This window comes from Balaenoptera physalus (assembly GCF_965194825.1).
Source record: "Balaenoptera physalus genome assembly, chromosome: 1".
In the NCBI taxonomy this organism is placed as follows: domain Eukaryota; kingdom Metazoa; phylum Chordata; class Mammalia; order Artiodactyla; family Balaenopteridae; genus Balaenoptera; species Balaenoptera physalus.
In genome coordinates this window covers 78,507,228-78,532,978 of record NC_138882.1, presented here as the reverse complement: position 1 = coordinate 78,532,978, position 25,751 = coordinate 78,507,228, and the positions used below count along the sequence as shown (strand labels likewise).

Sequence of the window (25,751 nt, the reverse complement as noted above, 5' to 3'; positions counted from 1 at the left end):
GACCCATGGGCTCCCGCTCCAGTGCTCGTCCTATAACAGCTCCCCCCAACCCCCTCAACTAGCACTCTCATTACTAAGCGCTTGTTTGTTTTGACGGTAGTCGTTCTAGTTATCGTTCACATTCGTGTTCTTGTCAATTGTGCTTGTAGCCAAGTGTTTATTACGCCTCCATGTGGTTGGGATCCTCCAGAGATCAGGGACAGAACTGTCCTTTCTCTGACAGTCCTTCAGGATCCAGGCTAGGGCTCTGCCAACCAAAGGGATTGGGCCTGGGGACAAGGGCAGGCACCACTCATGCAGATCTTTGCCACCTTCAAATGCACTGCAGACTCCATGGACAGTGGAGCCGAGGACGGTAAGGTGGTGATAATAATGACTGACAGCAGCTGACATTTGTTGAGCACTTACCAAGTGCTAGGCATTATGCTAGTTCTTTATTTACATTAATCCTTATAACAAATTTCCAAGGGAGGTATTATTATTGTCAAATGAGGAAACTAGTGTTCAGAGATGTGGAGCCAGGGTGCAACCCACATCTGTCTGACTCCAAAAGGAGCACATAAATAGCAGAATTCAATTTATATTTAAAAATATGATAATCCCTTACTCCCTGAAGGCCTAGCCTACCCTTGACTCTTCCTTTCCCAGAAAATAAAATTCAGGGAGAGGAAAGCTGGGCAGGAGGAACCTCATACACACACGCACACACACACACACACATCTTCTCTCTCACACACACACACAGATCACTTACGCCTATCACCACCACCCTGGATTTCCTAGACAGGGTGAGGGCTATGAGGGCAGGGGGTCAGTTTCCCCAGGACCCTGGCCCTCATCCCCTTCCCTGGTGCTAAATAAAAGTGAATAAATACTAAATAAATACAACCGGGGTCTACCCTGCCTTCCCCCTCCCTCCTGTGACCAGCAGGGCAGAGGGGGCAGTTTAGATAGGGGACTATCTCCCAGCCCCTTCCATCCACCAGCCATCCAGGGCAGGAAACCCGGGCAGGGCCAGCCTGCTCGGTAGGGCAGAGAGGAGGGGCGGGCTCACCTCACAGCCCCTCCCCCACTGTGTCTCGGTGCGAGACAGCTGCCGAGCCCCCTCATTCTCCCAGCCAAGTCCGAGGCCCCGGTGCCCAGAAAGGGCAGCCGGGACGGTGAGGTTATTTCCTGCCTGCCCAGGAGCGCCGCCGGAGGATCTCCAGAATCTGGGCCTTGCGGTGCAGCCAGTCCTGGGGAGGGGGGCGTGGCGTTGAAGGGGCTGGCCAGGGCACGAAGAAGCTGTAGCGGAGGCGTACGTTCTCGGGGTTGCCAGCCACCAGGACCTGCAGCGTTAAGGGCTGAGCCAGGGGCCCGTGGCCGGACAGTGTCTCCGAGGCTGCAGTGGCCCCGCTGTAGCGCAAGCTGACTGCCCCGGGCAGGACCACGTCTGTGGCGGAGGGTATCAGCGTGTATTCACCATTGAGGGCATAGGAGCCATCGGGAAGCTTCAGGGCCAGGTAGAGGCTCCGGACACCAGGGGTACCCTGCTGCCGGACCAGGATGTGGGTGGCCCCTGCGGGGATGGTGACCACATTGTTGTATCCGTACCTGTGTGCAAGGAGTAGAGGAGAACTCAGCATCTTCCTGAATCCTCTCAGCCTTTCTGAGCTGTGTTTGTATGATTGTATGTGTGTAGAAGGTTGTCTCCCCAGACCTACGTGAGCTGTCCAGCCTAGATCTGAGCTACATGCAAATGTGCCCTCCTTCCTCTTCTCTCCGGGCCTTTACACCTGCTGCCCCCTTACTGAGGTGCCCATCTAAGCCCCGCCTCCTTGGTGCCTGTCCAATTCCTATTCTTTCTCCAGAAGGGAGGTCACCTCCTGGGAAGCCTTCCCTGATGCCCACAAGTGCCCTCACAGCAGCCCAGGCTGACACCTTTGAGCAGGTGGGACACTGCGCTGTAACTGCGTACTCGTCTGTCTCCCCTACTAGACTGTACGTCAGCTCTTTGAGAGGAGAAGCAGTGTTGAATTCACCTCTGTATCCCCAGGGGCCCAGAACAGTGTCCCGGAAGGTGGGAGGAGGAAATAAATAGGGAATGAACCTGAATTTTCTGAAGGAGCCAGACTGCTTGCTGCAGCTAGAACCATTCCCACCGCACACCATGCACTTGTCAAATTTCTTTTTGGAGCCAATGACGCGGTCACAGCCGGCATGGATGCAGCGGCCCTGGACACAGACTGAGGAGCTGTCTGGGGAACAGGGCGTCCCATCTACCACCTGAGGAGAAGAGAGGGAGTGATGAAAGGGTCTTCCTTAGTCAAAACGGGCTGGTAAATCGAACAAGACCCATATCCCATCAGGGAGGGGATGCCAGAAAAGTTGGGTGAGAGAGGGGATGCCAGAAAAGTTGCGTGAGGGAGAGAATGTGGATGGAGTGTGGAGGGAACCCCAGCCACTGTAAGGGATGATAATCATAAAAGCCACCATTTTCAGAGCACTCACTATGAATTAGGCACTGTGCTAAGTGCTATATAAATCTCACAACCACTATTTGAGGTTTGTAGAGATGGAACACTGAGGTTTAGAAAGATTAGGAGCTTGCCCAAAGGTTACACAGCTGGCAAGCAGAGAAGCCAACAGGGGAATTGCTGGTCTGAGTCGCAACACCAAGCCCTAAATCTTGGTGGTACCGTCGCAGCTGGACACTAGAGGGCAGTCAACCTGCAGGCATTCTCCCCAGAACAGAGGTGAAGGATGCAAAACTGCTAGGCTTGTTCTTCCTTCTTCAGCCTCAACCCAGGGCCCTATCACAGAGAGGGGGTGCAGGGACATCGCTGTCTCCAGGAGGCCTGTCCAGTGAGGGACTGGCCATCCATGAGCTCAATGAGGCCACCACTGTAATTTGCCAGAGGAGCCCATGGGAAGGGGGCAGAGAAGTGCCCAAAAGTCCACACACTTCCATTCTCACAAAATGGAGCACTGGAAGATGGGAGAGAGAGAGGGAAAGAAACCAAGGGAAATGGGATAGGCTAGAGCTGCCTGATTGGCAACTTATCCAGAGTCCAGGGCTAGTTTTCTAAATACCCACGGACAGAGAAGTCTGAGTGGACCCCTGGGCTGGCCGGGCATGGCTATGGGAACGCCAGCAATAGTGCTGTTTGGGATCTCTGCCATCAGAAAGTAGAGGGCGGCTTGGGCAGTGTGTGAGCTTAGACAGGGCCCTGGGGCATCCTGGTCCTCACCCGTGGCTCCAGCACATAGTAGTAACCCAGTGCCCGGGCCTGGCAGGTGAGTTTGCACTGGTCCCGGGGCGCCACACCTGTGTAGCGAGGAACCCAGTCCATGGGTCCTGGGAAATTCTTGAAGAGGTCAGTGCGGTGGTTGTAGGCAGCACACTGCTCTTCACGGAAGGTCAGTGCTGTAGGGTTAAAATGGACAGTCAGAGCCCCTCTCTCCTCACGCCGCCCCACCAGCCCCTCCACCTAGCCTCTCAGACCTCCAGACAGCATGGCAGCTCTCTCCCCCACAGACTACCTGTCACTTTCCTGAAGGGTAAAGTCACTCCCCTCAACAGCAGGGACAGTCAACACCTTCTTGGTCCCTGAACTCAAGGGACAGCCCTTTCTGTCCTACCAATCCCTCCCAAGGCTCCAATCCCTCCCACTCCTCACCTGAGCCAGTTGGGCAGTCCTGGGTATTGCAGGAACGAAAGCGGGTATGGCGGCCCTCACAGTACTTGCCACCATTCCGGGGGATGGGCCGTGTGCAGTCCCGGGAAGAGAACTGGACACCACCTCCACAGCTCCGAGAGCAGTCACCCCATGATCCCCAGGGGCCCCAGCCACCAGCCTGTGGGATCTGCAGAAGGACAGAACGGAAGAGTGGGATAAATACACTCTCTTGGGCTCAGGGCTACCCCCTACTCCCCCAGGCCCTCTGCCCCTCCCCTGCCCTTGGGATCTCACATTGAAGTCCTGGAGCTGGTCCACGTGGAGGCAGCGGCCACCCATACAGGCCTGTGCAGGCCCACAGGGGGTACCATCAGCCCAGGGTGAATGCTTGGTCTGGCACATGGAGTGGCCATTGAGATGGCCAGAGCACCAGAGGGCAGCACAGGGCGGTGGCAGCTGCGGACAATGGCGTGAGTCAGGCCCAAAGGTCAGCTGGCACTGGCGGTCAGCATCATAGTCCTTGCCGGGGAAAGTCACAGGCAGATGCAGGGGAGCCTCTGGCTTGTCTAAGAGACAGTGCCCTGGGAAAAGAGGCAGGGGTTGAAGTCACCAGTAGGTTGAAGGGGTGCCAGCCTTGGGCTCCCCAGGGCCTGATAGATCCTAAAACCCAAATTCTAGGACTGGAAGAAGCTTTAAATAGCAGCTAAATTTATTCAATGCTTATTATGTGATGAACATTGGCTAAATGCTTGACCAACAGTATCGTGTTTAATCATGGCCAAAGCCTATGAGGTAGTTACCGTTATTATGCATATTTTACAGATCAGCTACACAGAAGTGAGGTGACTTACAGTCACACATCTACACACATCTAAAGAATAGGATCAGGATAGGAACTCAAAGCACTAGATCTTCCTACCTGTTCTAACCAGCTACAGAATTCTTGAGTCTGCTTCTCATCAACAGCCCTGCCCAGTCATAGTCATACTGCTAGGCATGCACACCTCAAGTGACAAGGCAGTCACCTCCTTTCACAACTAGCCCCTTCCAGTGTTGGATAGTTGTGGCCCTTAGAAGGTCAGTTCTAATTCTGTTGAGCCAAAACTTGCCTCTTGTAGCTGTGCTATTTATTCTGAGAGGAAGTGGGAGCCACACAAAGGCAGCAGCATTTCTCACCCCATCCCACACTGCAGAGGAGGCACATTGGAAGGAGTCAATTTGGCCCATGTGAAATGCAGCAGAAGAGAAAGTACAGTGGGGGGCAGGAACTGGGTCCTGCACAGGGAAAGGGGAGTGCCATCTGCTTACCATAGCCATTGTCCAGGAAGTCAGTGATGAAGCGGGCACTGCAGGGGGACCAGGGCTCCTCGGGATCCACGTGAGCCATCACAGGAGCCATGACATGGCGGGAGGTACTCCCAGGCCCATTCAGACCAACACATGGCTTTGAGTTGTCATGGAGCATGTTGAAGACATGGCCTGTGGGAGCAGAGGCCCTGTTAGGGTCCAAGGGTCTCATCCCTGTGCCCTCAGGGGGTTGCAGGCCCATCATAAGCCTGGGTGCAGCTACGGATGGTCAGATCCATTCCCCATCCCAACTTGCCCCTCAGTCTCTTTCTGGTGCTCCAAGGGCTTCTCAATATGTAGCCCCCCTTGCTCTGTCTCCCCTCTCCCCATGATACACTCAGGACCCCTCCCTACCCACTTTTCCTTATAGCCAACATTCCCAACCCTGATTCCATCCACTCTATCACTGACTCTTGTGAATGATCTCTCTCAGTACTGTGCCACCTCCCCTCCAAACACACACACACAGTTCACAGTAGATTCCTACACACTATCTCATTTAATAGAAAAATCTAAATGTTTGTCTACATCCGGAGCAGAGAAGGGTAACGGCCCTGGACCTAGGCCTGGGGAAAAGGAAGAAACACCTTGTGACCTGCATTTGTACCCCGGTGAGCTCACTGTCCCCTCACCTCACCCCTGATGGCTCTCTCACTCATCACAGGTGCCCCATGACCCCACCCCCACCTTACCCAGTTCATGAGCAGCAGTGAAGGCTGATTGGAGCCCATCATCCTCCACGATAGCACAGCTCCGAGCTGGGTCACACACAGTGCCCACATCAGCCATGCCTAGAGTGTCACAAGTAGAGACCCCACACAGGTCCTGTGGAGAGGGAGATCAGAGACAACACATGAGGAACCAAGACACCAGCGTCCATGGAGCTGAGATCCAGATTAGTGGAGAACTGGGCACTGCGTATCCAGCACCGTCAGGGCCCAGATAGCACTGGCAGTGTGGCTGGGGCCAGGCACCAGGTGGAACAACTCCAGGGGCACCATTTACATCACAGTCTGTGCAGTGGTGCTTCTTGGAGTTGCGCAGTGCATGGCCTGAGGTGCTGATTGGGGCCTCACCTGACGCGTAAACAGAATGGCTGTGTCAAAGTGGTCAGGGTCCGAGTCCTCGGGGGTGTTGAGTCCTCGCTGCCAGGCACAGAAGCTGCGCAGGGTCTGGGCGGCACTGGGCCCTACTTGGGGCCCTTCCTCACCTGGCCCCAGAATCACTAGCCGAGTCACCACCAAGCTGACAGGGTTGCGGATGCTTGGGTGCTTGAAGGCCTTGGCCGCTGCTGCCATGACCGTCAGCAGGTAGCGCTTTAGCCCACCACCGTGAAACGCCGCCATCTTGTCATCTGCCACCACCAGGGTCTCCACAAATCTACTCAGTGAAGCAAAGCGCTGGAGAGGAAAAAAGGGGAGGAGGATCTTGAAATAGCCTCCCAGACCCATGGATCCCTTCCCCCCTCCCTTACTTCCTGGGTCTGGAACTCAGCAGAGGCAGCTGGGCCACATACATCCCACGGGATTCCTGATGGGTCTTGGTGGGGCCTCCCCCCCAACTCCAAATCCCAGGGCTTTTGTGGTAACGCTGAGAAATCATCTGCTGGTTCTGAGAAGGGGAGGGGATGGGGATGCCACGTCCCAGGGCTATGTGGGCCCAAGAGGTGAAAAGCAGCTGGGACTGCCTCTGGGAGGGACTTTGGGGTCCCCCAGGCCTGAGTGTGTCTGGGGCTGCAGGACTGGGGCTAGAGGGCTGGGCTGCAACGTGTCTGCCCTGTGTGGTTGGAGGAACAATTCAGTCAGCAGCTAGGGCCAGGGCCAGATCTCAGCGTGGCGGGTGTGGAGGGAGCGTCTGGTCTGGATTAAAGCTAGAGAGGGAGGGAGGAAGGAAGGGAAGAAGGGGGGAGACTGGGAGTGGGAGGGAGGAAAGGACGGAGCCTCGGGCAGCCTTGCAGTCAGTCCGCAATGTGGGAAGGGGACAGACCAGAAGGGGGTTCAGGATGCCTTTCCTCCCCAGTCCACTCCTGCCCTAGTTTGCAGTTTGCCAGAACAATTTTGAAGACAGCATCAGAAGCCAGAGGCCAATCTCTTGGTCCTCAAACCTCACTCCTTTAGCTGGTGGTGAAAATCAAATTTGAGGCCCAGAAAAGAGTCAAGGCCAAGGGGCTATCAGGAGGGCCTCATTGTTGGGGACGGTGCCAGTAGGATGCCATGGCCAGGCAGGGTCGGGGTGGGGAGGGAGAGCGGTCATTCCCAGCATAGAGTCTCTGACCCACCTCTGGGAACCCCCTTGGGATCAGCGGTCTGGCTAGGAGAAGGGTTGGGGCAGGGAAAAGCCAGAGTCTTCCCAGGAAAGGAGGCCAGTGGAAAGAGAAAAGGCAGGCAGAAGGGAGGGAAGCAGCAGACTGGCCAGAAGTGGAAGTGGGTGGAGAGAAGGTGAATAGGGGTCAGTAGGACAGACATGGCAGGAGGACACTGCAGGACACAGACTCCAGGGCTGCCTACCTTGGCTCTTCGTGGGCTGGAACTGGGGTTCCCGGGAGGAGCCTGGACGTTGCAAATGGGGCCCTGGCCGCTGGCAGGACTCTTCCGGCGTAGGATGTGAGCCCCAGGCCCACCAGCAGAGTTAGGGGTGCCTCCTTCCAGGGGCTGGATGTGGAGTTCGGTCCCTCGATACTGCAGCACCCCTAACAGAGCTCCCCCATCCCAGTGCAGAGATGCCACCGACTCCGGATCTCCGTTGATGGTGCCAGTGAGGTAGGTGCCCGGCTCTGCCCCGCCCAGGAGCTCAGGCGCCCGGCCCAGGTATTGCACCGTCAGCCCCTCCACCCGCACGCCGGGGTCCTGCTCCAGCTCTAGTAGCAGCATCTCCCCAAAGGCCGGCAAGCGGTACAACAGCCTGGCAGGGGTGCCCAAACCAGGCAGGACGCTGTCGTTGAGCTTCTCTGGAAACACGATCTCCTCCTCCCGGGGGAGGGGGCTGGCCGGCCAGGCTGAGGGCAGAAGGGAGGCCAGCAGCAGCAGAAGCGGCCCGGAGACGGGCACGGTGGGGAGCAGCAGGCGGGGTTGGATTCCCCACAGGCAGCACTCCGCCAAGCCCCTCCCGGGATGCGAGTCCGTCTGGGACATGGCACTGGTGCTGAAGCTGGGAGGGACTGAGGCCGTCTGGGCACCAAGTCCTCCCCGCCCTGGCTTTGGAAAGCTCCTCTCTGCAGCCTGGGCGCTCGGACCCCTGCCAGGGTCAGAGGCAGAATTTTCAGAGGGTCTGGGGACCTTCAGAGGAGATGGAGAAAACTTGGCCCTTAGGCTTAGGAGAGGTGCCTAGTGGTCTGGTTCCTCCAAACTCTCCTCCCACACCCTCCTCTCCTGGATCTTTGTTTCTCCCTGCCTGTGTCTTCTGCAGCTTCTCTGGCCTCTCCCTTTGCACTCCCTCAGACTCTGTCTGGCTTCGCTTCTGTGCCTGTCCTCTCTCTGCCTCCTTCCGCCGTGCCTTTGTTTCTGTCTTTCTCCTCCTCTCTCTCCCGTGTCTATGTGTCTGTGGGTCTCCCTGTGAGTTCTTCCCAGCCTTTCTCCGCGCCAGCTCTTTTAAGCATCCTGAGTCACTACGATTGGCTGAGCTATAAGCCATTCAGCCAGGAGCTCTGGTGGTAGGACTCAGATGGGTGTTTCATTGCTTCCCAAAAATCTAGTTTTTGTTTTCCTTTAAAAAAAAAATGGGACTTGCCCAGGGGAGGGGAATCTCTAGCAGCCGGATGGATCATAGGCACTGGGCCAGCTGATGACATAGCCTTTTCCCAAACCCCACAGTCGGCTCTCAGCTGTCTCTTTCCCTTTTTGGTGGGACAGAGCCCCAGGAGGGGTAGGAAGTCAGAGAAAGGCCCTGGAAAACACGCGAAGAAAGGACCATGGTCCCAGGAGAATTCTAGCTCCCACTGTCTAACCTGGCACATCCTCCCTTTTCTCAGGGATCCCTCATGATGCCCCTAGAGGCTGGTTTCCAGGGCCGAGGGAACTGAGTGAGCTGCCAGGGAAAGAGGGTGGGGAACAGGTAAGGAAGCATCAAGAGGGCAGAACAAAGAAAGGAGGTGGCTTGACACTGCTCAGGATGGGACCAAGCAGCTGGAGAGAGTACAGGAGGCAGGGAGAAGGGGCAGGCAAGGAGACGGTGATCAGGCAGTGTACTGTCCAAAGGTAGGATATGAGTCTGCTTAGAATGGGCACATGAAGCCGGCAGAGGACAAGGCAGGAGGGGTTAACGACTCTTTCTTTTATAGAAGGAAGATCTAGGGTGGCACCTCCTCTTCCCTAACGTCTCTTCTCTCCCTCAGGATCCCCTTTCCTGAATTACTATTCCCCGCCCCCTCAGAAGCCCAGACAGCCATTCTGCCTCCAGCCTCCATTCCCCCCAGAGCTCCCCCTCCCCACTTCCTGACTCCCCATTTCCCTGGCCCGGCTCCCAGTAGCTTCCCCCAGGCTCTTGGCCCTGCTCCTACCCACTCCCAACTGCCCTAAACCCTCCCCCAGCCTCAAGTCAGCCAGCCCCCAGCACAGGAAAGACATGCTTTCTCAGGAACCCAGAAGTACCCTATGCCAATCCATCAGAGGGAATCCCCACCTGGTTCCCCTTTTCGGCCCCACCTTGTCCTAAGAACCCAGTGGTTCCTGGAATGTCTAGTAATCTTTTATTTCTCATTCCCCATGGGACAGGGAGAGGGTGGTTGCAGCATTGTGTGTACAGGAAAATTAGGGAACTGAGAGAAACAGGAACCCAGTGCCTGGGATGGAGAGAGTGCTTGGGGAGGAAGAGGTAATGTTAGGGAAAGGAAGCAAAATGATTCCCTTGGTTTGGGACTGGAGAGAACTCAGCAAAGAAGTCTTGGGGGTGGATTCTCAAGACAAGGAAGGAAAGGGTTCAGAAGTAGGGGCAATTTCTGCTCCCCCCATGCTATGGCCACTCCTTTCCCCAGGATATCCCCAGGAAGGAGAGTACAGTCAGCACTTTCCTTTCCCAGAGGCAGACCACCTGCCCCTGCCCCCATTCCTCTATTCACTCTCTGCCTAGTCACCTCCTGTCCTCCACATCCCATCCGCCAGAATACTTCCTTTTCCACTCCCTTCCTGCTCAGGTTGCTAATACCTGCCCTGGTGACCATCACTTCCTGTATCACCCACCCCCTTCTGACTGCAGGACCCACCACATGCCCTGACCCTGGTCCTAAGTGGAGGGGGTTGGTGCTGCAGGAGTCAGACAAAGGATGGGAGACCAGAGGGGGCAGGGGCAAGAGGAGCTATCACCAGAGGACTCTTACTGCCCCTTTTCACCCGCATCTGAGATGAGGACAAAGGGGGCGAGTAAGCAGTGAGAGACAAAAGGCCTTAGAGTAACAGCAGCAGTGTGTGTGGGGAGTGCTGGCAGCAGGGAGAAGGCACAAAAGATTCCGTGTCCTAGGCAGCCCCCCAGGATCCCTCACCCTAGTTCCAGCTCAAGTTGCCCCTAGGGCCAAGCAGCCCGGAGTCTATCCTGACTTCTCCTAGGCTGGATTAGGGCAAATAAATGCAGTCCCCACATCGTCCTCCCTCACTATCACCACATTCACTGTGTTTCAGCTATACCGGGAGAGAAGCCCCAGGGAGACTGTGGGGAATGAGGGGGGCAGGGACGCACAGCCTCTGTCTGGCTCTGTGAGGGCTGCCGAGCCCACCCAGGTCCCAGTCAGTTCCCACAGCCAGGGATATGGCCTCGCCCTTTGGTACAGTTCCCATTAGGTCAACTCCCAGGCTAGAAGTCTGGCTTTCCCCTCTTTCTTTGTAGCTAAGAATTCCCTGTCTCTGCCACTCTCCTGGTCTGTCTGCCCCACCCTGCTGTCCTGCTGGTGGGCTGTGGCCCAGGCACCCTGTCTGAAGGAGATCTGGGGAAGGCCTCTTTCCAGGCCCCAAGTGGGAGGGATGTGCAAAGTTAACGGGTGGCCCAGCTGGAGCTGGGCTTGGAGGCAGAGAGAACAGGAACTAGCTCCAAGCCTGGAACTCCTCTTTGTCTCTTCCACACAGGATTAGGATCAGACTCCTGCTGGTACTGCATTTCTATGCCGTTGGCCAGTACAGAGGCCAGGTCAGAAAGATATGAGGTAGGACTTCCCTGGTGGCACAGTGGTTAAGAATCCGCCTGCCAGTGCAGGGGACATGGGTTCGAGCCCTGGTCTGGGAAGATCCCACATGCCGCGGAGCAACTAAGCCCATGCACCACAACTACTGAGCCTGAGCTCTAGAGCCCGCGAGCCACAGCTACTGAGCCCGCGTGCCACAACTACTGAAGCTACACCTAGAGCCCGTGCTCCGCAACAACAGAAGTCATCACAGTGAGAAGCCCCCGCTCTCTGAAACTAGAGAAAGCCCGCGTGCAGCAATGAAGACCCAGTGCAGTTAAAAATAAATAAATAAATTTATTAAAAAAAAAAGAAAAAGAAAGATATGAGGTAAAAGAGACTGACCCAGGATGGAAGTGGGGTGCGAGGCATCGCTAAGGGCACTTCTTGGGTCTGTAATTCTGTGGGTTCTGGAAGCCTGGCAGATATCAGGGTCACCCATAGGGGACCTCCTCTCCTCATGAGGTGGCTCCTACACACCCCAGCAGCCCGTTCCAATGCTGGTGGCCTTCGCATCCTACTCTTTTTTCATTTTACTTTGGCAGGAGCTCTCAGACCCGCCCAGCCCCACTTGGGCCCCTTCTCCCTAACCCATTTAGGCCGTCTGGAAATTAGCTAGCTCTCCCGGCTCCGAATCTTTTGGATTCGGGGATAAAGAGGTAATTTTGGATTCTGGGGTAGCAAAGCCCGGGGCTACCCCAGAAGGGCAGGGCTCAGACACAACCAGAGAGCAGGGCTACAGCAGCGGTGCAGCTCAGGCGAGGAGTGGGGAAGGGCCCCCATGTGAGTGTCCGCCTGGCTCCGGGCGGCAGGGCACTTTCTAAGGCGCGCAGGCAGCTCGGCAATGGTGCGCGAGGGGCGCCGCTGCCCGCAGCAGGAACTGCAACTTTCTCCTGCTCAGCCTTAGAAGAGCCCACCAGGAGCGGTGGGAAGCACGGACCCCAGCCTCCGGTATTTAAGCGAAAGTGAAGCCCGGGTGCAGAACCCGGATGTTGTCAGGTTCGCGCTCGGCGACCCCGCCAGCTTCCAAGAGGGCGGCTGCGTGGTGCCAATAGGCGAGAAGCCCACAAGGAGGCGCGCAAGAGGCACTTCCGCCCGGTTCTCCTTCCCGCAGTCTGTGGCGGGGCAAGATGGCGACGCTCAGGGCTCTATGCGGCCTCCGGGGCGTCGCGGCCCTGGTGCGGCCCGGGGCTGGGGCCCGACTGCCGATTCAGCCCACCAGGTGAGACCAAGGGCAGCCCTCGATGCGCTCTCCCCAGGGCTAGGGTTTCTCGAGTCCGGGGACTCCACGGGCCCTGTGACCCCCTTTGAAAGAATGACCCAGGCCCGTGACCCCTCGCCCAGGCCTGCTCTATCGAGTTCCAGGATCCAGTGGTGCCTGCCTTGGCCGAGGGAGGAAAGAGGGTTTGAGCTCGATCTGCCGGAGGTGAAATCAGTTGGAGGGAGACTCTGCGCCTTAGTGTTAGTGATAATGTCACCCTCCGTTTATGTCCTGCTGCTTTTCCCAAACCCCTTCACGGGTGGGGCGCGACTGGTGAAAAGTCTCCTTAGACGCTGTGGAAGAAGAGGAGAGCAACCCCGATAGACTTAAAGGAGGAACATAAACCAAGAATCCCCGGGTTGGCCCCAGTGCATTGTTCTGGCCATACTTGAGCAGAGCCAAGGAGCCAGCATGCCCCACCCCCCTTTCTTTTTTTACTCTTGGGTTGACCTTGAATAAACACCTTTCTTGAGTTCATATTCACCAGGATGGGAATATGAATATGACCAGAATTTAAAGGAGCTGGGATCCCCAGCTTTGCATGCGTACGGGTGATAGGTGAAGTGATTTCAGGAATAAGTTGTTAGTAAGGATGGAACCTCTAGAATTCCAGTTTGTTCTGCCAGAGCGACACAACTCTGTGTCAGTGACTTGGCATTGAAGAATCCAAGACACCCTTCCCTGGGCCCACCTGAAAGTGAATGGGAACAGAGGAACCAAGCACTGTTCAGGCCCTTTGTCTAGGATGTGTCATTACCTCCCCAGAGGTGCTCGGCAATGGCAGCCAGATGTGGAATGGGCAGAGCAGTTTGGGGGCGCTGTCATGTACCCCACCAAGGAAACAGCCCACTGGAAGCCTCCACCTTGGAATGGTGAGTGCCCAGTGCCACTGTCCCAACCCACACCCCTCCATGCCCCAAGCTGATTTCTGAGTGCTCTTGAGCTTTCCGTGTGAGGCAAATTTTAGCCGCCAACTCTTTTTGCATCTTTAACCTTGCAACTCGACAAACGTGATAATAGTGATAATAGGAGGTATTTGTCAAGTAGAATATTCCAAGAGAAAAGAAAGAGAAGGTCCCAGCCAACGCTCGAAGATCCCTACCAAATTTATATCTTTAGCTTCAGCTTTTTCCAGAGGTTCAGTATATTTCCATCTCCCTCTCTTGACAAGGTGGTTTTTCCCACTGGCACCCAAATGAAACCTTTCTGAATACGAAACATTTTTACCCCCATCAAAACTAGCTCTTCCTTGTGATTTTTAATTTTGATCAGTGACTCCCTCATTCTCCTAATCCCTCAGGATTGAAACTTTTTAGTCACCTTTGGCTCTTTTTTCTCTCTTGCCCTCCATGTCTATGTCCAATAACATGCAGATTCTTTAATAATGTTTCACATCTGGTCATTTCTCCTTTTGTTGTTTCGATTTATTTTGTATTAGATCTTGATTATTTCAGAAGTTTCTTTGATGGGTTCTTGCCACTGATGTAGTCTCCCTCCAGCTATCCTATACAGTGTCTGTGGCTTTATCTTCCCCAAACATCATTTTAGCATGTCATTCATTCTTTTGCTCGAAAATCTTTAAAGGAACTTCTAGTTACCTTTCAAAAATTTAACAGTAACAATAGCTGAGTGCTTACTGTGTGCTGAGTGTTTTTGTATGCATTATTTCACTTAGTTGTTACAACAACCCTATGAGAGTGATACTAATATTATCCCAATTTTGAGGAAATAATGGTGTAGAGAGATTAAAAAGTGGTCGAGGACACAGGTGGATTTGTACGTGGGTCTGTCTGACTCCAAAGCCCATGGTGAAGAATTTTGGTTGCATAGGTGGACTCTGGTTTCAGATCTCAACTCTCCATTTACCAGTGAATAAAGTACCTACTTCATAGCGTTACTGTAAGGATTAAATGAGATACAGGTAACATAAACCACATAATATAGTGACTGGCTCATGCTAAGTCCTCCCTAAGTGTTATTAATAATACTGATAATTGGGGCTTCCCTGGTGGTGCAGTGGTTAAGAATCTGCCTGCCAATGCAGGGGACACGGGTTCAAGCCCTGATCCGGGAAGATCCCACATGCTGTGGAGCAACTAAGCCCATGCGCCACAACTACTGAGCCTGTGAGCCACAACTGCTGAAGCCCCTACGCCTAGAGTCCGTGCTCCGCAACAAGAGAAACCACTGCAGTGAGAAGCCCATGCACCGCAACGAAGTGTAGCCCCTGCTCACCACAACTAGAGAAAGCCCGTGTGTACCAGTGAAGACCCAATGCAGCCAAAAATAAATAAATAAATAAATTAAAAATAAATAAATAAGTAAAAAATACTGATAATTGAACCACTACCCCCTACCCCCTACTGCCTGCCAACACTTAATCTTCTGTCTCTTGGCAGACAAGAGTTGCATAGATATTTACTTTCTTGTTTCTAAGATTTGACATGTGTTCATTCCATAGCATGGGATGCCTCTTCTCTCTGCCTATCTGAATCATTCCCTGTGTTTAAGAACCAACTCATATCCTGCCTCCATGAGATCTTCACAGTGTTCTTTCCTTTCTTTAAATACTTAACGACTAAGCAACTTACTTGGCAACTTGTAAATTTGACCTGTGTTACTAGTTTCTCACATATACTTATTTCCCAAATTAAATTGTAAGCCTCTTGAGGGTAAAAACTGTCAATTAGTACTAGTAAGAATTAAGTATACATTTCCCAATTAGTTGGCCATTCAGCAGATACATCTGGAGAGCAGTGTATCTTCGTGGTTAAGAGTGTGGAGTCTGGAGCTGACCAGGCTGAGTTAAATCCTGACTCTGCCACTTACTAACTCCGACAATTCATTTAATCTTTCTGGCCTCAATTTCTCCAATGAGATGAGGATAATGATAGTATCAACTACTTATATGGTTGTTGAAATAATTAAATTAATTAAAATAAGTAAAGTGCTTAGAGTAGTGCCTGGCACATATTAAGGACTGTATAAGTGTTATCTATCATTATTATTTTTTTTTTGAAGGTATCCTGAGAGACACGGAAAGAGTGAGGCTCATGGTCCCTCTCGTCAGAAAGTTTAGATCTCCCTTCCCTTTTTCCCATCTAATGGTCTTCTTCCTGGTTATGATAAAGGTTAGGAAGTCAGCAGGGTATGGAATGGTGAGATGGAAAGTCTCCAGGGAGATGCTAACTCCTTGCTGTCTTTTGGGGGTTCTCAAAGGAATTACCATTTGGCTCAACTATTTCCCACTTCTCAGATGTGGACCCTCCAAAGGACACGTTGGTGTCGAACCTGACCCTGAACTTTGGGCCCCAGCACCCAGCAGCCCATGGAGTCCTGCGGCTAGTGATGGAATTGAGTGGGGAGATGGTGCGCAAGTGCGACCCTCACATCGGGCTGCTGCACCGAGGCACCGAGAAGCTCATTGAATACAAGACCTATCTGCAGGTGTGGGGGGTGAACGGGGACCTGTTGACAGGACCTGGGGATGCTTTAACCTGGGTCTTTGCCAGTTCGCTGCCCCAAAACCCCAGGGGAGGAGGGTGTTGAGAGGAGTAACCCGTTGAGGTTATTAGGATGGTTTTGGTTGGGAGGATGGAGGGGTGTGGCAGGGGATGCTTGACTTGGATCATGTGGACTTGGTTTATCAAACAGAAATACTTTGGACCTGGAGCTACACTCCTAGCTCTTCTCGGGACTTTTGGCTGACCCCTTTATCCTTACTCTAGTGCCTCAGTTTCCCTGCTCTAATGTCATACTAGTACGTCAAAGCTGGTGTCCTTGGGGTCAGGGAAAGAGGAGAGAGACGTCAGCTCCCCAGGTTTAACAGCTGATTCTTGTATCTTCCAGCATTCTAAGTTTGTTTTCGAAATACTCAGTGAGTCAGAGTGACCGGGAGGGAGTTTGTAACAGAGTTTGCTGTTTTTAGGAGAACTCTGTGACCCAAATAATGAGGGTCAGATTTGAAGAAATTGGATCTGGGATAGGAATCTGAAGTTTTTTTCTTACTGTCATGAAGAAAGCTCTTGATAACAGAGGACGATGGGGTTAGGATTTAGAACCAGCTGACTAGAATGTGATTCCCCCAAAGAGTCCAGGCAATGATGGTTTCTGGTCCCAGAGTCCATGGAGTTAACCCCTGTAGCTTTATCCCACGTCACAGTGACATCAGGGCAAGAACTGGCTGTTCCAAGGCAAGGCGTCTTAGCTCCGCCTCCTTCCTGGAAGCTGAAGCTGGTTCAGCGTACAGCTGGGACTTAGCTTTCTTGGTATTCTGGGGAAGAACCATTTCTACCTGACTCTTCCTCCAGAAACAAATCCCATTCTTCTTGATGTTCTTAATTTTCTCCTGAGATTACCTTTCTCCTGCAGTATCTCAGAGAGGCGTTCTTCTTTGACAGAGGCGTCACTTGGCCCAGAAGACTTGGTTGGCAGTGGTGTGCTGGAGCTAACTCATACTGGCTCACAAGAACAGACTGTTAAATTTTCAAGAATTTTGTGAGCCAGTTGTTAAACACAGCTGTTATTAAAAATCACATTATACTAGTTTGCGATTTAATATATTAAAAATCAAGGTAAGAAGTATCAAAATCCATGCCTTCATTATTTCACTACATTTTTCTACGCTGTGCTCTTTAGGTATTTACTTCCATTGTATCTGTATAGTGGAAATACTGTGTAATGGTGTGCTACTCGGCCCAGCGCTGTCTGTGGTCAGTTACATAATGTTGGTAGTTTAAAGTGGGACTTCGTAGGCGTATTTTCACCATGGAAATTGGCAAACATGACAAATTGCGGTCCCCCCACCTTCACCCCTTCAGTGTGTTTCATCCTGCCTTCCTGAGGCTCCTGAGGTTGGGAAGGTTTATGTAGCACTGACCTCTGATGCCCACTGAGAGCAGTGCTTCTAGCAGCCAGACTGAGGGTTCCTTGGCCTGTTAGATGTGATCCCGATTCCTCCCTCTTCCCAGGCCCTTCCGTACTTTGACCGGCTAGACTATGTGTCCATGATGTGTAACGAACAGGCCTATTCACTGGCTGTGGAGAAGTTGCTCAACATCCAGCCTCCTCCTCGGGCACAGTGGATCCGAGGTACGCCCCATCCCCTTCTTCCTGTGGCCCACTGAGAGTACAGCATAGTGCCTCTGCCCCCCAGCTTAGGAGCGCCGAACCGGAGCTTAGTATGCAGACCCCAGGCTCTGCCCAGAACTGCTCTGTCAGCCTGGATCCTTGGCTCCTATATCCTTCCCTTCTTGTCTTCACCTCTCTACAGTGCTGTTTGGAGAAATCACTCGGCTTTTGAACCACATCATGGCTGTGACCACACATGCCCTGGACATTGGGGCCATGACCCCTTTTTTCTGGATGTTTGAAGAAAGGGAGAAGGTATGAGAAGGAGGAAAGAATAGGACAAGGGAAGGAGGTGCCAGAGGTAGAGAAGGTATGAAGGACACGAGAGTAAAAGGAGAAAGAACATTTAGGGGGAGAAGGTATATTTAACCTGGGTTATATTCTTGAGGAGCTCTGTGTCATGAGGGGTTGGTTGGGCACCAGCAGGCTGGGGGCGGGGGAGTAGACCATCATGGTGTTTGACTTAGGGGCCCAGGACTTTGTCACTAATTCCCAGTGTGTCCTATCAAGATGTTTGAGTTCTACGAGCGAGTGTCTGGGGCTCGGATGCATGCTGCTTATGTCCGGCCAGGAGGTGTGCACCAGGTGAGCAGGCTCCCCTGCCTCTCTTAATGTCCAGTCCTTGCTTGTATCCTCTGTGGCCACTGGAGGGCAGCCCTGGCTGATGGAAGCGCTAACCCTGTATCCCTGAGGCAGAGCTGGCTTTCCTTAGTGGAGACTGCACTCACTATCGATTCTCCATTTGTCTTCTAGGACCTACCCCTTGGGCTTATGGATGACATTTATGAGTTTTCTAAGAACTTCTCTCTTCGCATTGATGAGCTGGAGGAGGTAAGATAGGAGTCAGTGGGAAAAATCCCTCTTTTGCCCCAAGAGGATCTGTGGGATTTTAATCCTCAGTTGTAAAGAAATAACAGAGGTATTTGAAGAGTGTCATGAAGAGTGTTCACACACCAGCTCTCTTGCTCAACAGATGCTGACCAACAATAGGATCTGGCAAAATCGGACAGTCGACATTGGGGTTGTACCAGCAGAAGACGCCCTTAACTATGGTTTTAGGTGTGAGGAATAAGACTTCTCTCCTTAGGGGCGGGTGGGTTCCAGCTTAATCTCTTGGCTTCAGGTGTGGCGCCTTCCTTGCCATGCTGTCTTTGTATCCCATGCCCAGAGCATGCGGGAGGGAGAGGGGAGACTAAGGAAGAGAGCATGCCTCTTTTCTTGGTTTGTGGAAAGTGACCCTTGGTCCCGTTATACTCTCTACAGCGGGGTAATGCTCCGGGGCTCGGGCATCCAGTGGGACCTGCGGAAGACCCAGCCCTATGATGTTTATGACCAGGTGGAGTTTGATGTTCCTATTGGCTCTCGAGGGGACTGCTATGATAGGTGAGGCCCAGATCCCTTCTTAGCGCATTGTCCAGCTAGTTTCCCCTATCTAACTTTTCTCTTGACTACTTTCTTCTTTCTCATACTTTCCAGTATCTATTGGAGCTCTTGTGTATGTTAAACTAGGTTGCTTTTCAAAGCACTTGCACCTATGGGACATTTTATTTTACCCTTACATTCTTCTTATGTCTTAGATGGAACTAGTTTTGGCTGCATCTTATAGCTGAGAAAGCTGAAGCAGAAAAGTTAGAGATTAGCCTGGGATATTATTCTGTTAGTAGTGCTCGAGACAAGAATCCTCCTGATCCAGTGCTCTTTCCACTAGATTCTAAGCTTCAAATTCCATTCCTCTTTACTGACGCCAAGAAAAATTTGCTACTGTTTTCTTTTTGAGTCACTTTGACTCTCACCTGTTCTATACTCCAAAAAATGTTTAAGAGGGTAATTAAAGAGGGAAACACTACAGGACATGGTCTGAGAAAACTAGGAGAGGATTTGGTCTGAGAAAACTAGGAGAGGGCCCAGTACTCTAATCAGAAGACTGTAGGTTTTATATGGGTGGCCAGGCCAAGCAGAGATGCTGTACTAGGAGAAAAGAATGAGGAAAGTTACCTAGCACTCTTCAGTTTGGCCAAGGGCATCTTCCCAGCCTCACATCTGATCCTCTGGCTGCTCTTCTCTTGCTCCGAGTCTGTCTCATCTACTTCAGGTACCTGTGTCGGGTGGAGGAGATGCGCCAGTCCCTTCGAATCATTTTACAGTGTCTGAACAAGATGCCTCCCGGGGAGATCAAGGTTGATGATGCCAAAGTGTCTCCACCAAAACGAGCAGAGATGAAGGTTAACTACAGGGGGAGGGAAAAGGGGGAAAGGGGGCAGCAGCTGGGGAGGAGTACCTTTGGATTAAATCCTACTTTTCAGTTTTCCTTTTTCAAATAATTCACTGTATAAGATTCTTAACCTCCCGTAGCCTCCTCTCTTTTTCTGTAACTTCTCTGCTCATTGACTTACATGTGGGATTTTAGACTCCCTGGGGGTAGAGATTATTTTCTGTGTGTGGGTACACCTGCCATACAGTTTGGATCTGGCTTGTTGATGCTCCGTTTTTCCTCTCTCCAGACTTCTATGGAGTCACTGATTCATCACTTTAAGTTGTATACTGAGGGCTACCAAGTTCCTCCAGGGGCCACATACACTGCCATCGAGGCTCCTAAGGTGAGGCAAGAAGGGGAAGGAAAGGACAGTATGTGGAGTGGGTGACTGGAGATGGATGTTCAGTTAAATGCTTGTTCATCAGTGAGAGAGAGGACGTGAGGGTGAATAGAGAGGTTTTTGTTGGCAGAGGAAAGGGTTCTTCCTGTTAATGGAGGCAGCCAACCTTCTTCCTTGGACAGGGAGAGTTTGGGGTGTACCTGGTGTCTGATGGCAGCAGCCGCCCTTATCGATGCAAGATCAAGGCTCCTGGTTTTGCCCACCTGGTAAGAACCAACCCCAAAGAGTCTAACGCTAATACATGAATCCAGTAATTAATGACCTTGGTTGAGATTTTTATGAACTTTCACTCCACCTCCTTCTACCCTGCTTATCTTGCCTAACACTATTGCTGTCTTAATCTCTGCAGGCTGGTTTGGACAAGATGTCTAAGGGACACATGTTGGCGGACGTCGTTGCCATCATAGGTACAAGGCCTGTTGTGTAGTAGAGGTGTTCTAGGCAAGGGAGTTTGAGACTCTGATTGGGGACAGAAACTGAACACTTCCTGTTCAACATAGACGATGGGCATAGACTCAAATCCTCAAATCCTCAGTTTCCTGAGCACAGTAATGAGTTCTAGATTCTTGGTAACATCACTTTTTTTCTCCTCCCCCTGACCTCCTAGGTACCCAAGATATTGTGTTTGGAGAAGTAGATCGGTGAGCACGGGAACAGCATTGGACCTCCCTGCCTACCTGCTTCTTCTGCGGAGCCTGTCCATCGTTGGGAATGGGACTCTGTGTGTGTGTGTGTGTGTGTGTGTGTGTGTGTGTGTGTGTGTGTGTGTGTGTGTGTGTGTGTGTGTGTACACGTACATGAATGCTTAGCTGTCAGGCTTTCTGTGCATGTACTGGAAAAGGAGAAATTGTAATAAATTAGCCGCCTTCTGGCCCCAAGCCCAAACTTCTGGTATGTCTTTCTCAGTATCTTACTGTCTTTCACTTTTTTTTTTTTTGGCTGTGTTGGGTCTTCGTTTCTGTGCGAGGGCTTTCTCTAGTTGCGGCAAGCGGGGGCCACTCTTCATCGCGGTGTGGGGGCCACTCTTCATCGCGGTGCGCGGGCCTCTCACTATTGCGGCCTCTCTTGTTGCAGAGCACAGGCTCCAGACGCGCAGGCTCAGTAGTTGTGGCTCATGGGCCCAGTTGCTCTGCGGCATGACCAGGAGCTCCAGACCAGGGCTCGAACCCGTGTCCTCTGCATTGGCAGGCAGATTCTCAACCACTGCGCCACCAGGGAAGTTCCTGTCTTTCACTTTGATGGGAAACTTACGAGTGTTAACCCTCTACTTCTCTGTTAGACTCTGTCCTTAGCAGTTTTTCCTGTTCATCTCCGCCCCTTTTGTGACTCTTGTCCTTTCCACTTCTCCATTGCCCATTTCCTCTTTTTCCCTTACTTCCTCCCTGCCGAAACCTTGCTGCCCACACTAATTGGTAAACTCCTCAAATCAAGACTGGGTACAAAGTTCCAGGTGGGAGAGAAAGGGGCTATCATGGGGTCTTAGGGAATTTTGAGGGGCAAGTTATCAGAGCTCTGTCTCTGAACAGGGCTAGAGTGAGATGGCGGGTTTAGATAGCCTTTCCCAAGCATGGGTGTTGCCTCTTTCCATGGTAGCAGGGGCTTGGTCACTGAAGGACGGAGGCATAGGAGACCAGATCTTGTAGCTCCCTTAGTTGGCCCTTCCGGGAGCCGCCCGGTCTCTAGTGCAGGAAGGGGAAGGGGCCAGAGCTCAGAGGAAGGCGTGGCAGGAAGGGGACAACTCTGTGGTCAGGGAGCCGCTCGCAGAGCACAGCTGCACAGTGCCATCGGGGCGTCTGATCCCAGCTCACGGCCCCTCAGCCCCTGCCCAAGATGTTTCCAGCGGTGGTCTTGCTCTTACTCCTTTTGGTTGAACAAGCAGGTAAGAGGCTCTGCTGAGGGACAGTGAGCTGGGCTCCAAGGTGGGAATCAAGGGCGTGTGTCTGAGGGCTGAGGCAGGGACAGGCAGAGGAAGGCTGGCACTGGGAGGATGGGCACAGAGACCCTGAGGCTGGTCCTGTCCAGTCTCTGTCAGGGCGCAGGAATTGTAGTTCCCTCCTTTCTTGTCCCCTTCTTACTTTTTCAGGACTGATACACACGTAAGTCTTCAGTTTGGCAGAGGAGGGGAGTGGATGTATGACATGAAAAGCTGGTCTGGGGAAAAATTCCGTTTCCCATGATCAGCATTTTCTGTGGGGTGCCTTTGGTCTTATCCATTGGGAGCTGGATCTCTAGCTGGTTAAATAATATTTATAAAGCCCCCTTTAGGAAGGCAGGGGCCTGTCCTTGTGTTTAGGAGTGAGGCAGAGATAGTCAAATACGTGATTGCGGCTTCTGTGGGTCATCACTAAGGCACAGTTGATGTGAGGGTGGGCAGCGTGCAATGCCCAGTTCCAGAGAGCTGAGCGTCAGCTGAGAAATGCAGGCAGAAATGGGAAGTCCTCTGCATCTCTGAGGCTCCAGGCGTTCTCTAAACTCTCCTCGCTCTGCTTGGATTGTCTGTGTTTTGAAGAGGGATAGTTACAGCTGGGGTTCGGGGAGGAAGAGGTTAGTGAAACTTCAGGGAAAGTGGGGAAATTAAAAGAGATGGACCGGGATGGAGTTCCACCAGCCCAGCTGTGAAGATGGAGGGAAGGACTAAGTGAGCGGCCAGTCTGCTGCCATGGGATGAGGGAGCAGGGGCACTGAGGCATAAAAGAGAGGGCACAAACTTGGAAAGCAGAAAGCCTGAATTTGAATTCCAGCTCTGGCACTTAACGCTATGACCCTAAATGAATTACCTAAGCTTTTCTGAGCCTTGGTTTCGTCATCTACAAAATGGCGATGATGTTTCCCTCACGGGGTAGTTTTGAGATTTATGTAATAACCGTCTGTGAAAGAGCGTCACAGAATAAAACGTACTTCACCCGTATGTCACATGCCCATGAGCTCTTCTGATAGGGGTCAGAGCAGATAGAGGCTGGAGCTCAGACTTTATTTGATTTTTTTCCTTGCATGAAACTTCCTCTCTCAGTGGCCCAGAGTGAGTAACAGGGCAGAGTACCCGGAGCCGGAATCCGTACAGCTTGTGGTCATTCCCTTGAGCCTGGGCTAACACACTCGCTCAGCCTTATGTGCAGAGCCATCGGTATCTATAAGGCCAAGGAAAGCAGGCACCTTGTTTTTACATATTTAAGTGTCTTAGTTGCGGGGGGGACAGAAAGCGATGTGGCTGAGGCTAGATGACCCATAATAGAGTGATTGCCTTCCCTCCTTTCCTCAGCTCACACTCTTCCTGTCCAGCCCTTAGCCACAGGTCACAGGACTTAGCAGAGACACCCCTGTGGTTTCTTTGCTGAAATTTGTCACTGCCTCCACCCACTTTACCCCCCCTGGGCTGAGGTTTTGTTCTTGGCTCAGTGAACTCAAATGGGTCCCTTGAGGGCTATGGAGTGCTCAGTGGTATCTGAGGAACCCACAGTGCTAAAAAGAGAGGGTTGGGGGCTGAGGGGGAAGCTCTCATCTCTCAGAACCTATAAGTTCCATCACAGCAGAACTGTTCACACTTCCTGTCCTACCCCTACCCTAGGGTGAGGAAGAAGAGGGAGAGGTGAGAGAAATAGGAATCTAGAGAGGAAGATGAAGTTTATTCCCTGGGATGGTGCCCCTCCAAGCCCCGTCCTACCTCCCAGAGCCCTTTCTTTCTCTCCTCTGAGCACCAGATCTTTCCTGCTGCCCCTGACCCCATGGGTACCCTCTGTCCCCTCAGCGGGCCTGGGAGAGCCTCAGCTCTGCTATATCCTGGATGCGATCCTGTTTCTATATGGTATTATCCTCACCCTGCTCTACTGTCGACTCAAGGTAAGGCTGGGCAGAGTGGGGTGAGGGCTGGAAGGAGAAGTGGGAGGGTGGTGGCAGCATGGCTCCAAAGAGAGGGAATAAAAGGGGCTCCCCTACAGCGTTTGGAGGTGGGGTTGGGCCACTAACTTCACCTGTACTAATGGCCTTTCCCCTACTCCAGCTGCAGGTGCGAAAGGCAGCTACAGCCAGCCTTGAGGTATGGACCCTTCCTCAACTGGGTATCAACAATTTTTCAGTCTCTCAGCCCTTCTGGGGCCTTAGCCTTGGGATCTGAGATCTCTGGGGAGCATGGGACTCAGGTGCTGATCTGTATAAGCTTCAGAGGTCCCCCTCCTACCTCATCCTACCCACCCTGCCACCTAGCCAAATCACAAGTAAAATATTCAACAGGTGACGAGGAAGAGTCAAGTGTAGAGTGACAAGGAGTACATGAGAGAGTTGTATGTTGTGTGTATATGTGTGTTGGTAGCCATATGGGAAAATGTGCATTCATGCCCCAGAGTATCCATGGGAGTGCCCTCTAGCCCAAGGGGGCCAGCCACCCCTGGCCACATACCTCCCTGGGTGGGGAAGAAGATGCTGAGGGGCCCTGGAGGAGATGTGGGTTTCTAATGCCTTGCCCCTTTTACCTCTGCAGAAATCAGATGGCATTTACACGGTGAGTGAACCTGCCTCCCAACCCCAGTCCCAAGAAGTCAGCAGAAGAGGGTGGGCTTTTGAGTGAACTTTGGAAGGGGTAGGGCCTCTGGGGGTGGGTAGGAGGCTCTGTGATGGGCTCAAGCTCCTGACTATCCTCTGACTTCCACCTCCAGGGCCTGAGCACCCGGAACCAGGAGACTTATGAGACCCTGAAGCATGAGAAACCGCCACAATAACTTTAGAACAGATGCCCTTGGTCACTTCCTTCTTCCACTCTCCTCCCAGCCCTCGTAGCTGGCATCACATATGCCTCCCCGCCGTGAATGCCAGCTGACCCTATCCCTGTAACGACGCTATGCCCCCCATTAATAGACACCAGTGGTTCCTCCTCCCTGTCAAAGGCCTCAGATGCTCTTCATTAATGTTTATATTCTAGTCTCACCTCTTTATGCCACCCTTCTCCTCTTCCCCATCCCCAACTCCCACTAAACGATGGGAAGGGAAGGGACTAACATCAATAAAGCTACCCCAGACTGGACTCTATTCATTCATTCATTTAACATACATTTACTCAGCCTCTACTAGCCTAGGCTGGATACTGAAGATATCACAAGGCAAATTTAGTTCCTGACCTTCCATAACTCATAGTCTAATAGACCAGAGCTGTTCTGCTTGATTGAGGGATGAATGCTGACTGTGACTGGGGGGAAGGATGAGACCCTTGACCCCCAGGCTCTCTAGCAGGGTGCTGGAGCAGGGCGTAATGTGTTGGGAGTCTAGGCACATTCAGAGACATTTGAACCCAAGAAGTGACTTCCGCACCCAGCTTGGCCCTCTGTGTCTGACAACTGAAACAAGGTTGGGTTGCGGAGAAGCCTGGCTGTCCAACCCCAAATAGTCACCGGTCCAGATCAGAGTGGGCTTCAGGGAGCAGTGTGAGCACATTTCGCAATATACGTGCATATGGGCATTAGCATAGCTGAAAAGCCAAACATGCAGAAGGGATGGTGTGACAAAAGCTTGTGTGATGCTCCCAATGGAAGGTTTTATGGGAACAGTGTTTTCAGTGGATTCTGGGG

The 25,751-nt window shown here is 52.4% G+C and overlaps 3 protein-coding genes across 6 annotated transcripts; 2 read left to right on the top strand and 1 right to left on the bottom strand.

Moving 5' to 3' along the window:
* Positions 1-392: 392 nt before the first annotated feature.
* On the bottom strand, positions 393-11,023 carry ADAMTS4 (ADAM metallopeptidase with thrombospondin type 1 motif 4). Its single transcript, XM_082467029.1, has 9 exons — positions 7,514-11,023; positions 6,083-6,406; positions 5,699-5,831; positions 4,968-5,138; positions 3,954-4,240; positions 3,660-3,846; positions 3,231-3,406; positions 2,090-2,265; positions 393-1,593 (listed from the first exon to the last, which is right to left on the bottom strand). Exons 1-9 carry the CDS (start codon positions 8,135-8,137, stop codon positions 1,167-1,169), a joined length of 2,505 nt encoding a protein of 834 aa, XP_082323155.1. The 5' UTR covers positions 8,138-11,023; the 3' UTR covers positions 393-1,166.
* A 1,213-nt stretch (positions 11,024-12,236) lies between these two features.
* Positions 12,237-21,081, top strand: NDUFS2 (NADH:ubiquinone oxidoreductase core subunit S2). 3 transcript variants are annotated; one of them, XM_082472846.1, is made up of 14 exons: positions 12,237-12,373; positions 13,178-13,284; positions 15,669-15,859; positions 17,383-17,503; positions 17,685-17,797; positions 18,053-18,127; positions 18,296-18,373; positions 18,516-18,601; positions 18,806-18,925; positions 19,635-19,764; positions 20,044-20,139; positions 20,319-20,402; positions 20,546-20,603; positions 20,804-21,081. In XM_082472846.1, exons 1-14 carry the CDS (start codon positions 12,282-12,284, stop codon positions 20,839-20,841), a joined length of 1,389 nt encoding a protein of 462 aa, XP_082328972.1. In that variant the 5' UTR covers positions 12,237-12,281; the 3' UTR covers positions 20,842-21,081. The 3 variants fall into 3 exon arrangements, with proteins under 3 accessions (XP_082328972.1, XP_082328971.1, XP_082328973.1); XM_082472845.1 differs by having other exon boundaries at positions 12,244-12,373; positions 13,157-13,284; XM_082472847.1 differs by lacking the exon at positions 20,546-20,603 and having other exon boundaries at positions 12,244-12,373; positions 13,157-13,284.
* Positions 21,082-21,198: 117 nt separating this feature from the next.
* Positions 21,199-25,210, top strand: FCER1G (Fc epsilon receptor Ig). Of its 2 annotated transcripts, XM_082415296.1 has the most exons (5): positions 21,199-22,075; positions 23,942-24,033; positions 24,194-24,229; positions 24,671-24,691; positions 24,846-25,210. In XM_082415296.1, exons 1-5 carry the CDS (start codon positions 22,027-22,029, stop codon positions 24,906-24,908), a joined length of 261 nt encoding a protein of 86 aa, XP_082271422.1. In that variant the 5' UTR covers positions 21,199-22,026; the 3' UTR covers positions 24,909-25,210. The 2 variants fall into 2 exon arrangements, with proteins under 2 accessions (XP_082271422.1, XP_082271423.1); XM_082415297.1 differs by lacking the exon at positions 24,194-24,229.
* The last annotated feature ends 541 nt before the right edge of the window (positions 25,211-25,751 follow it).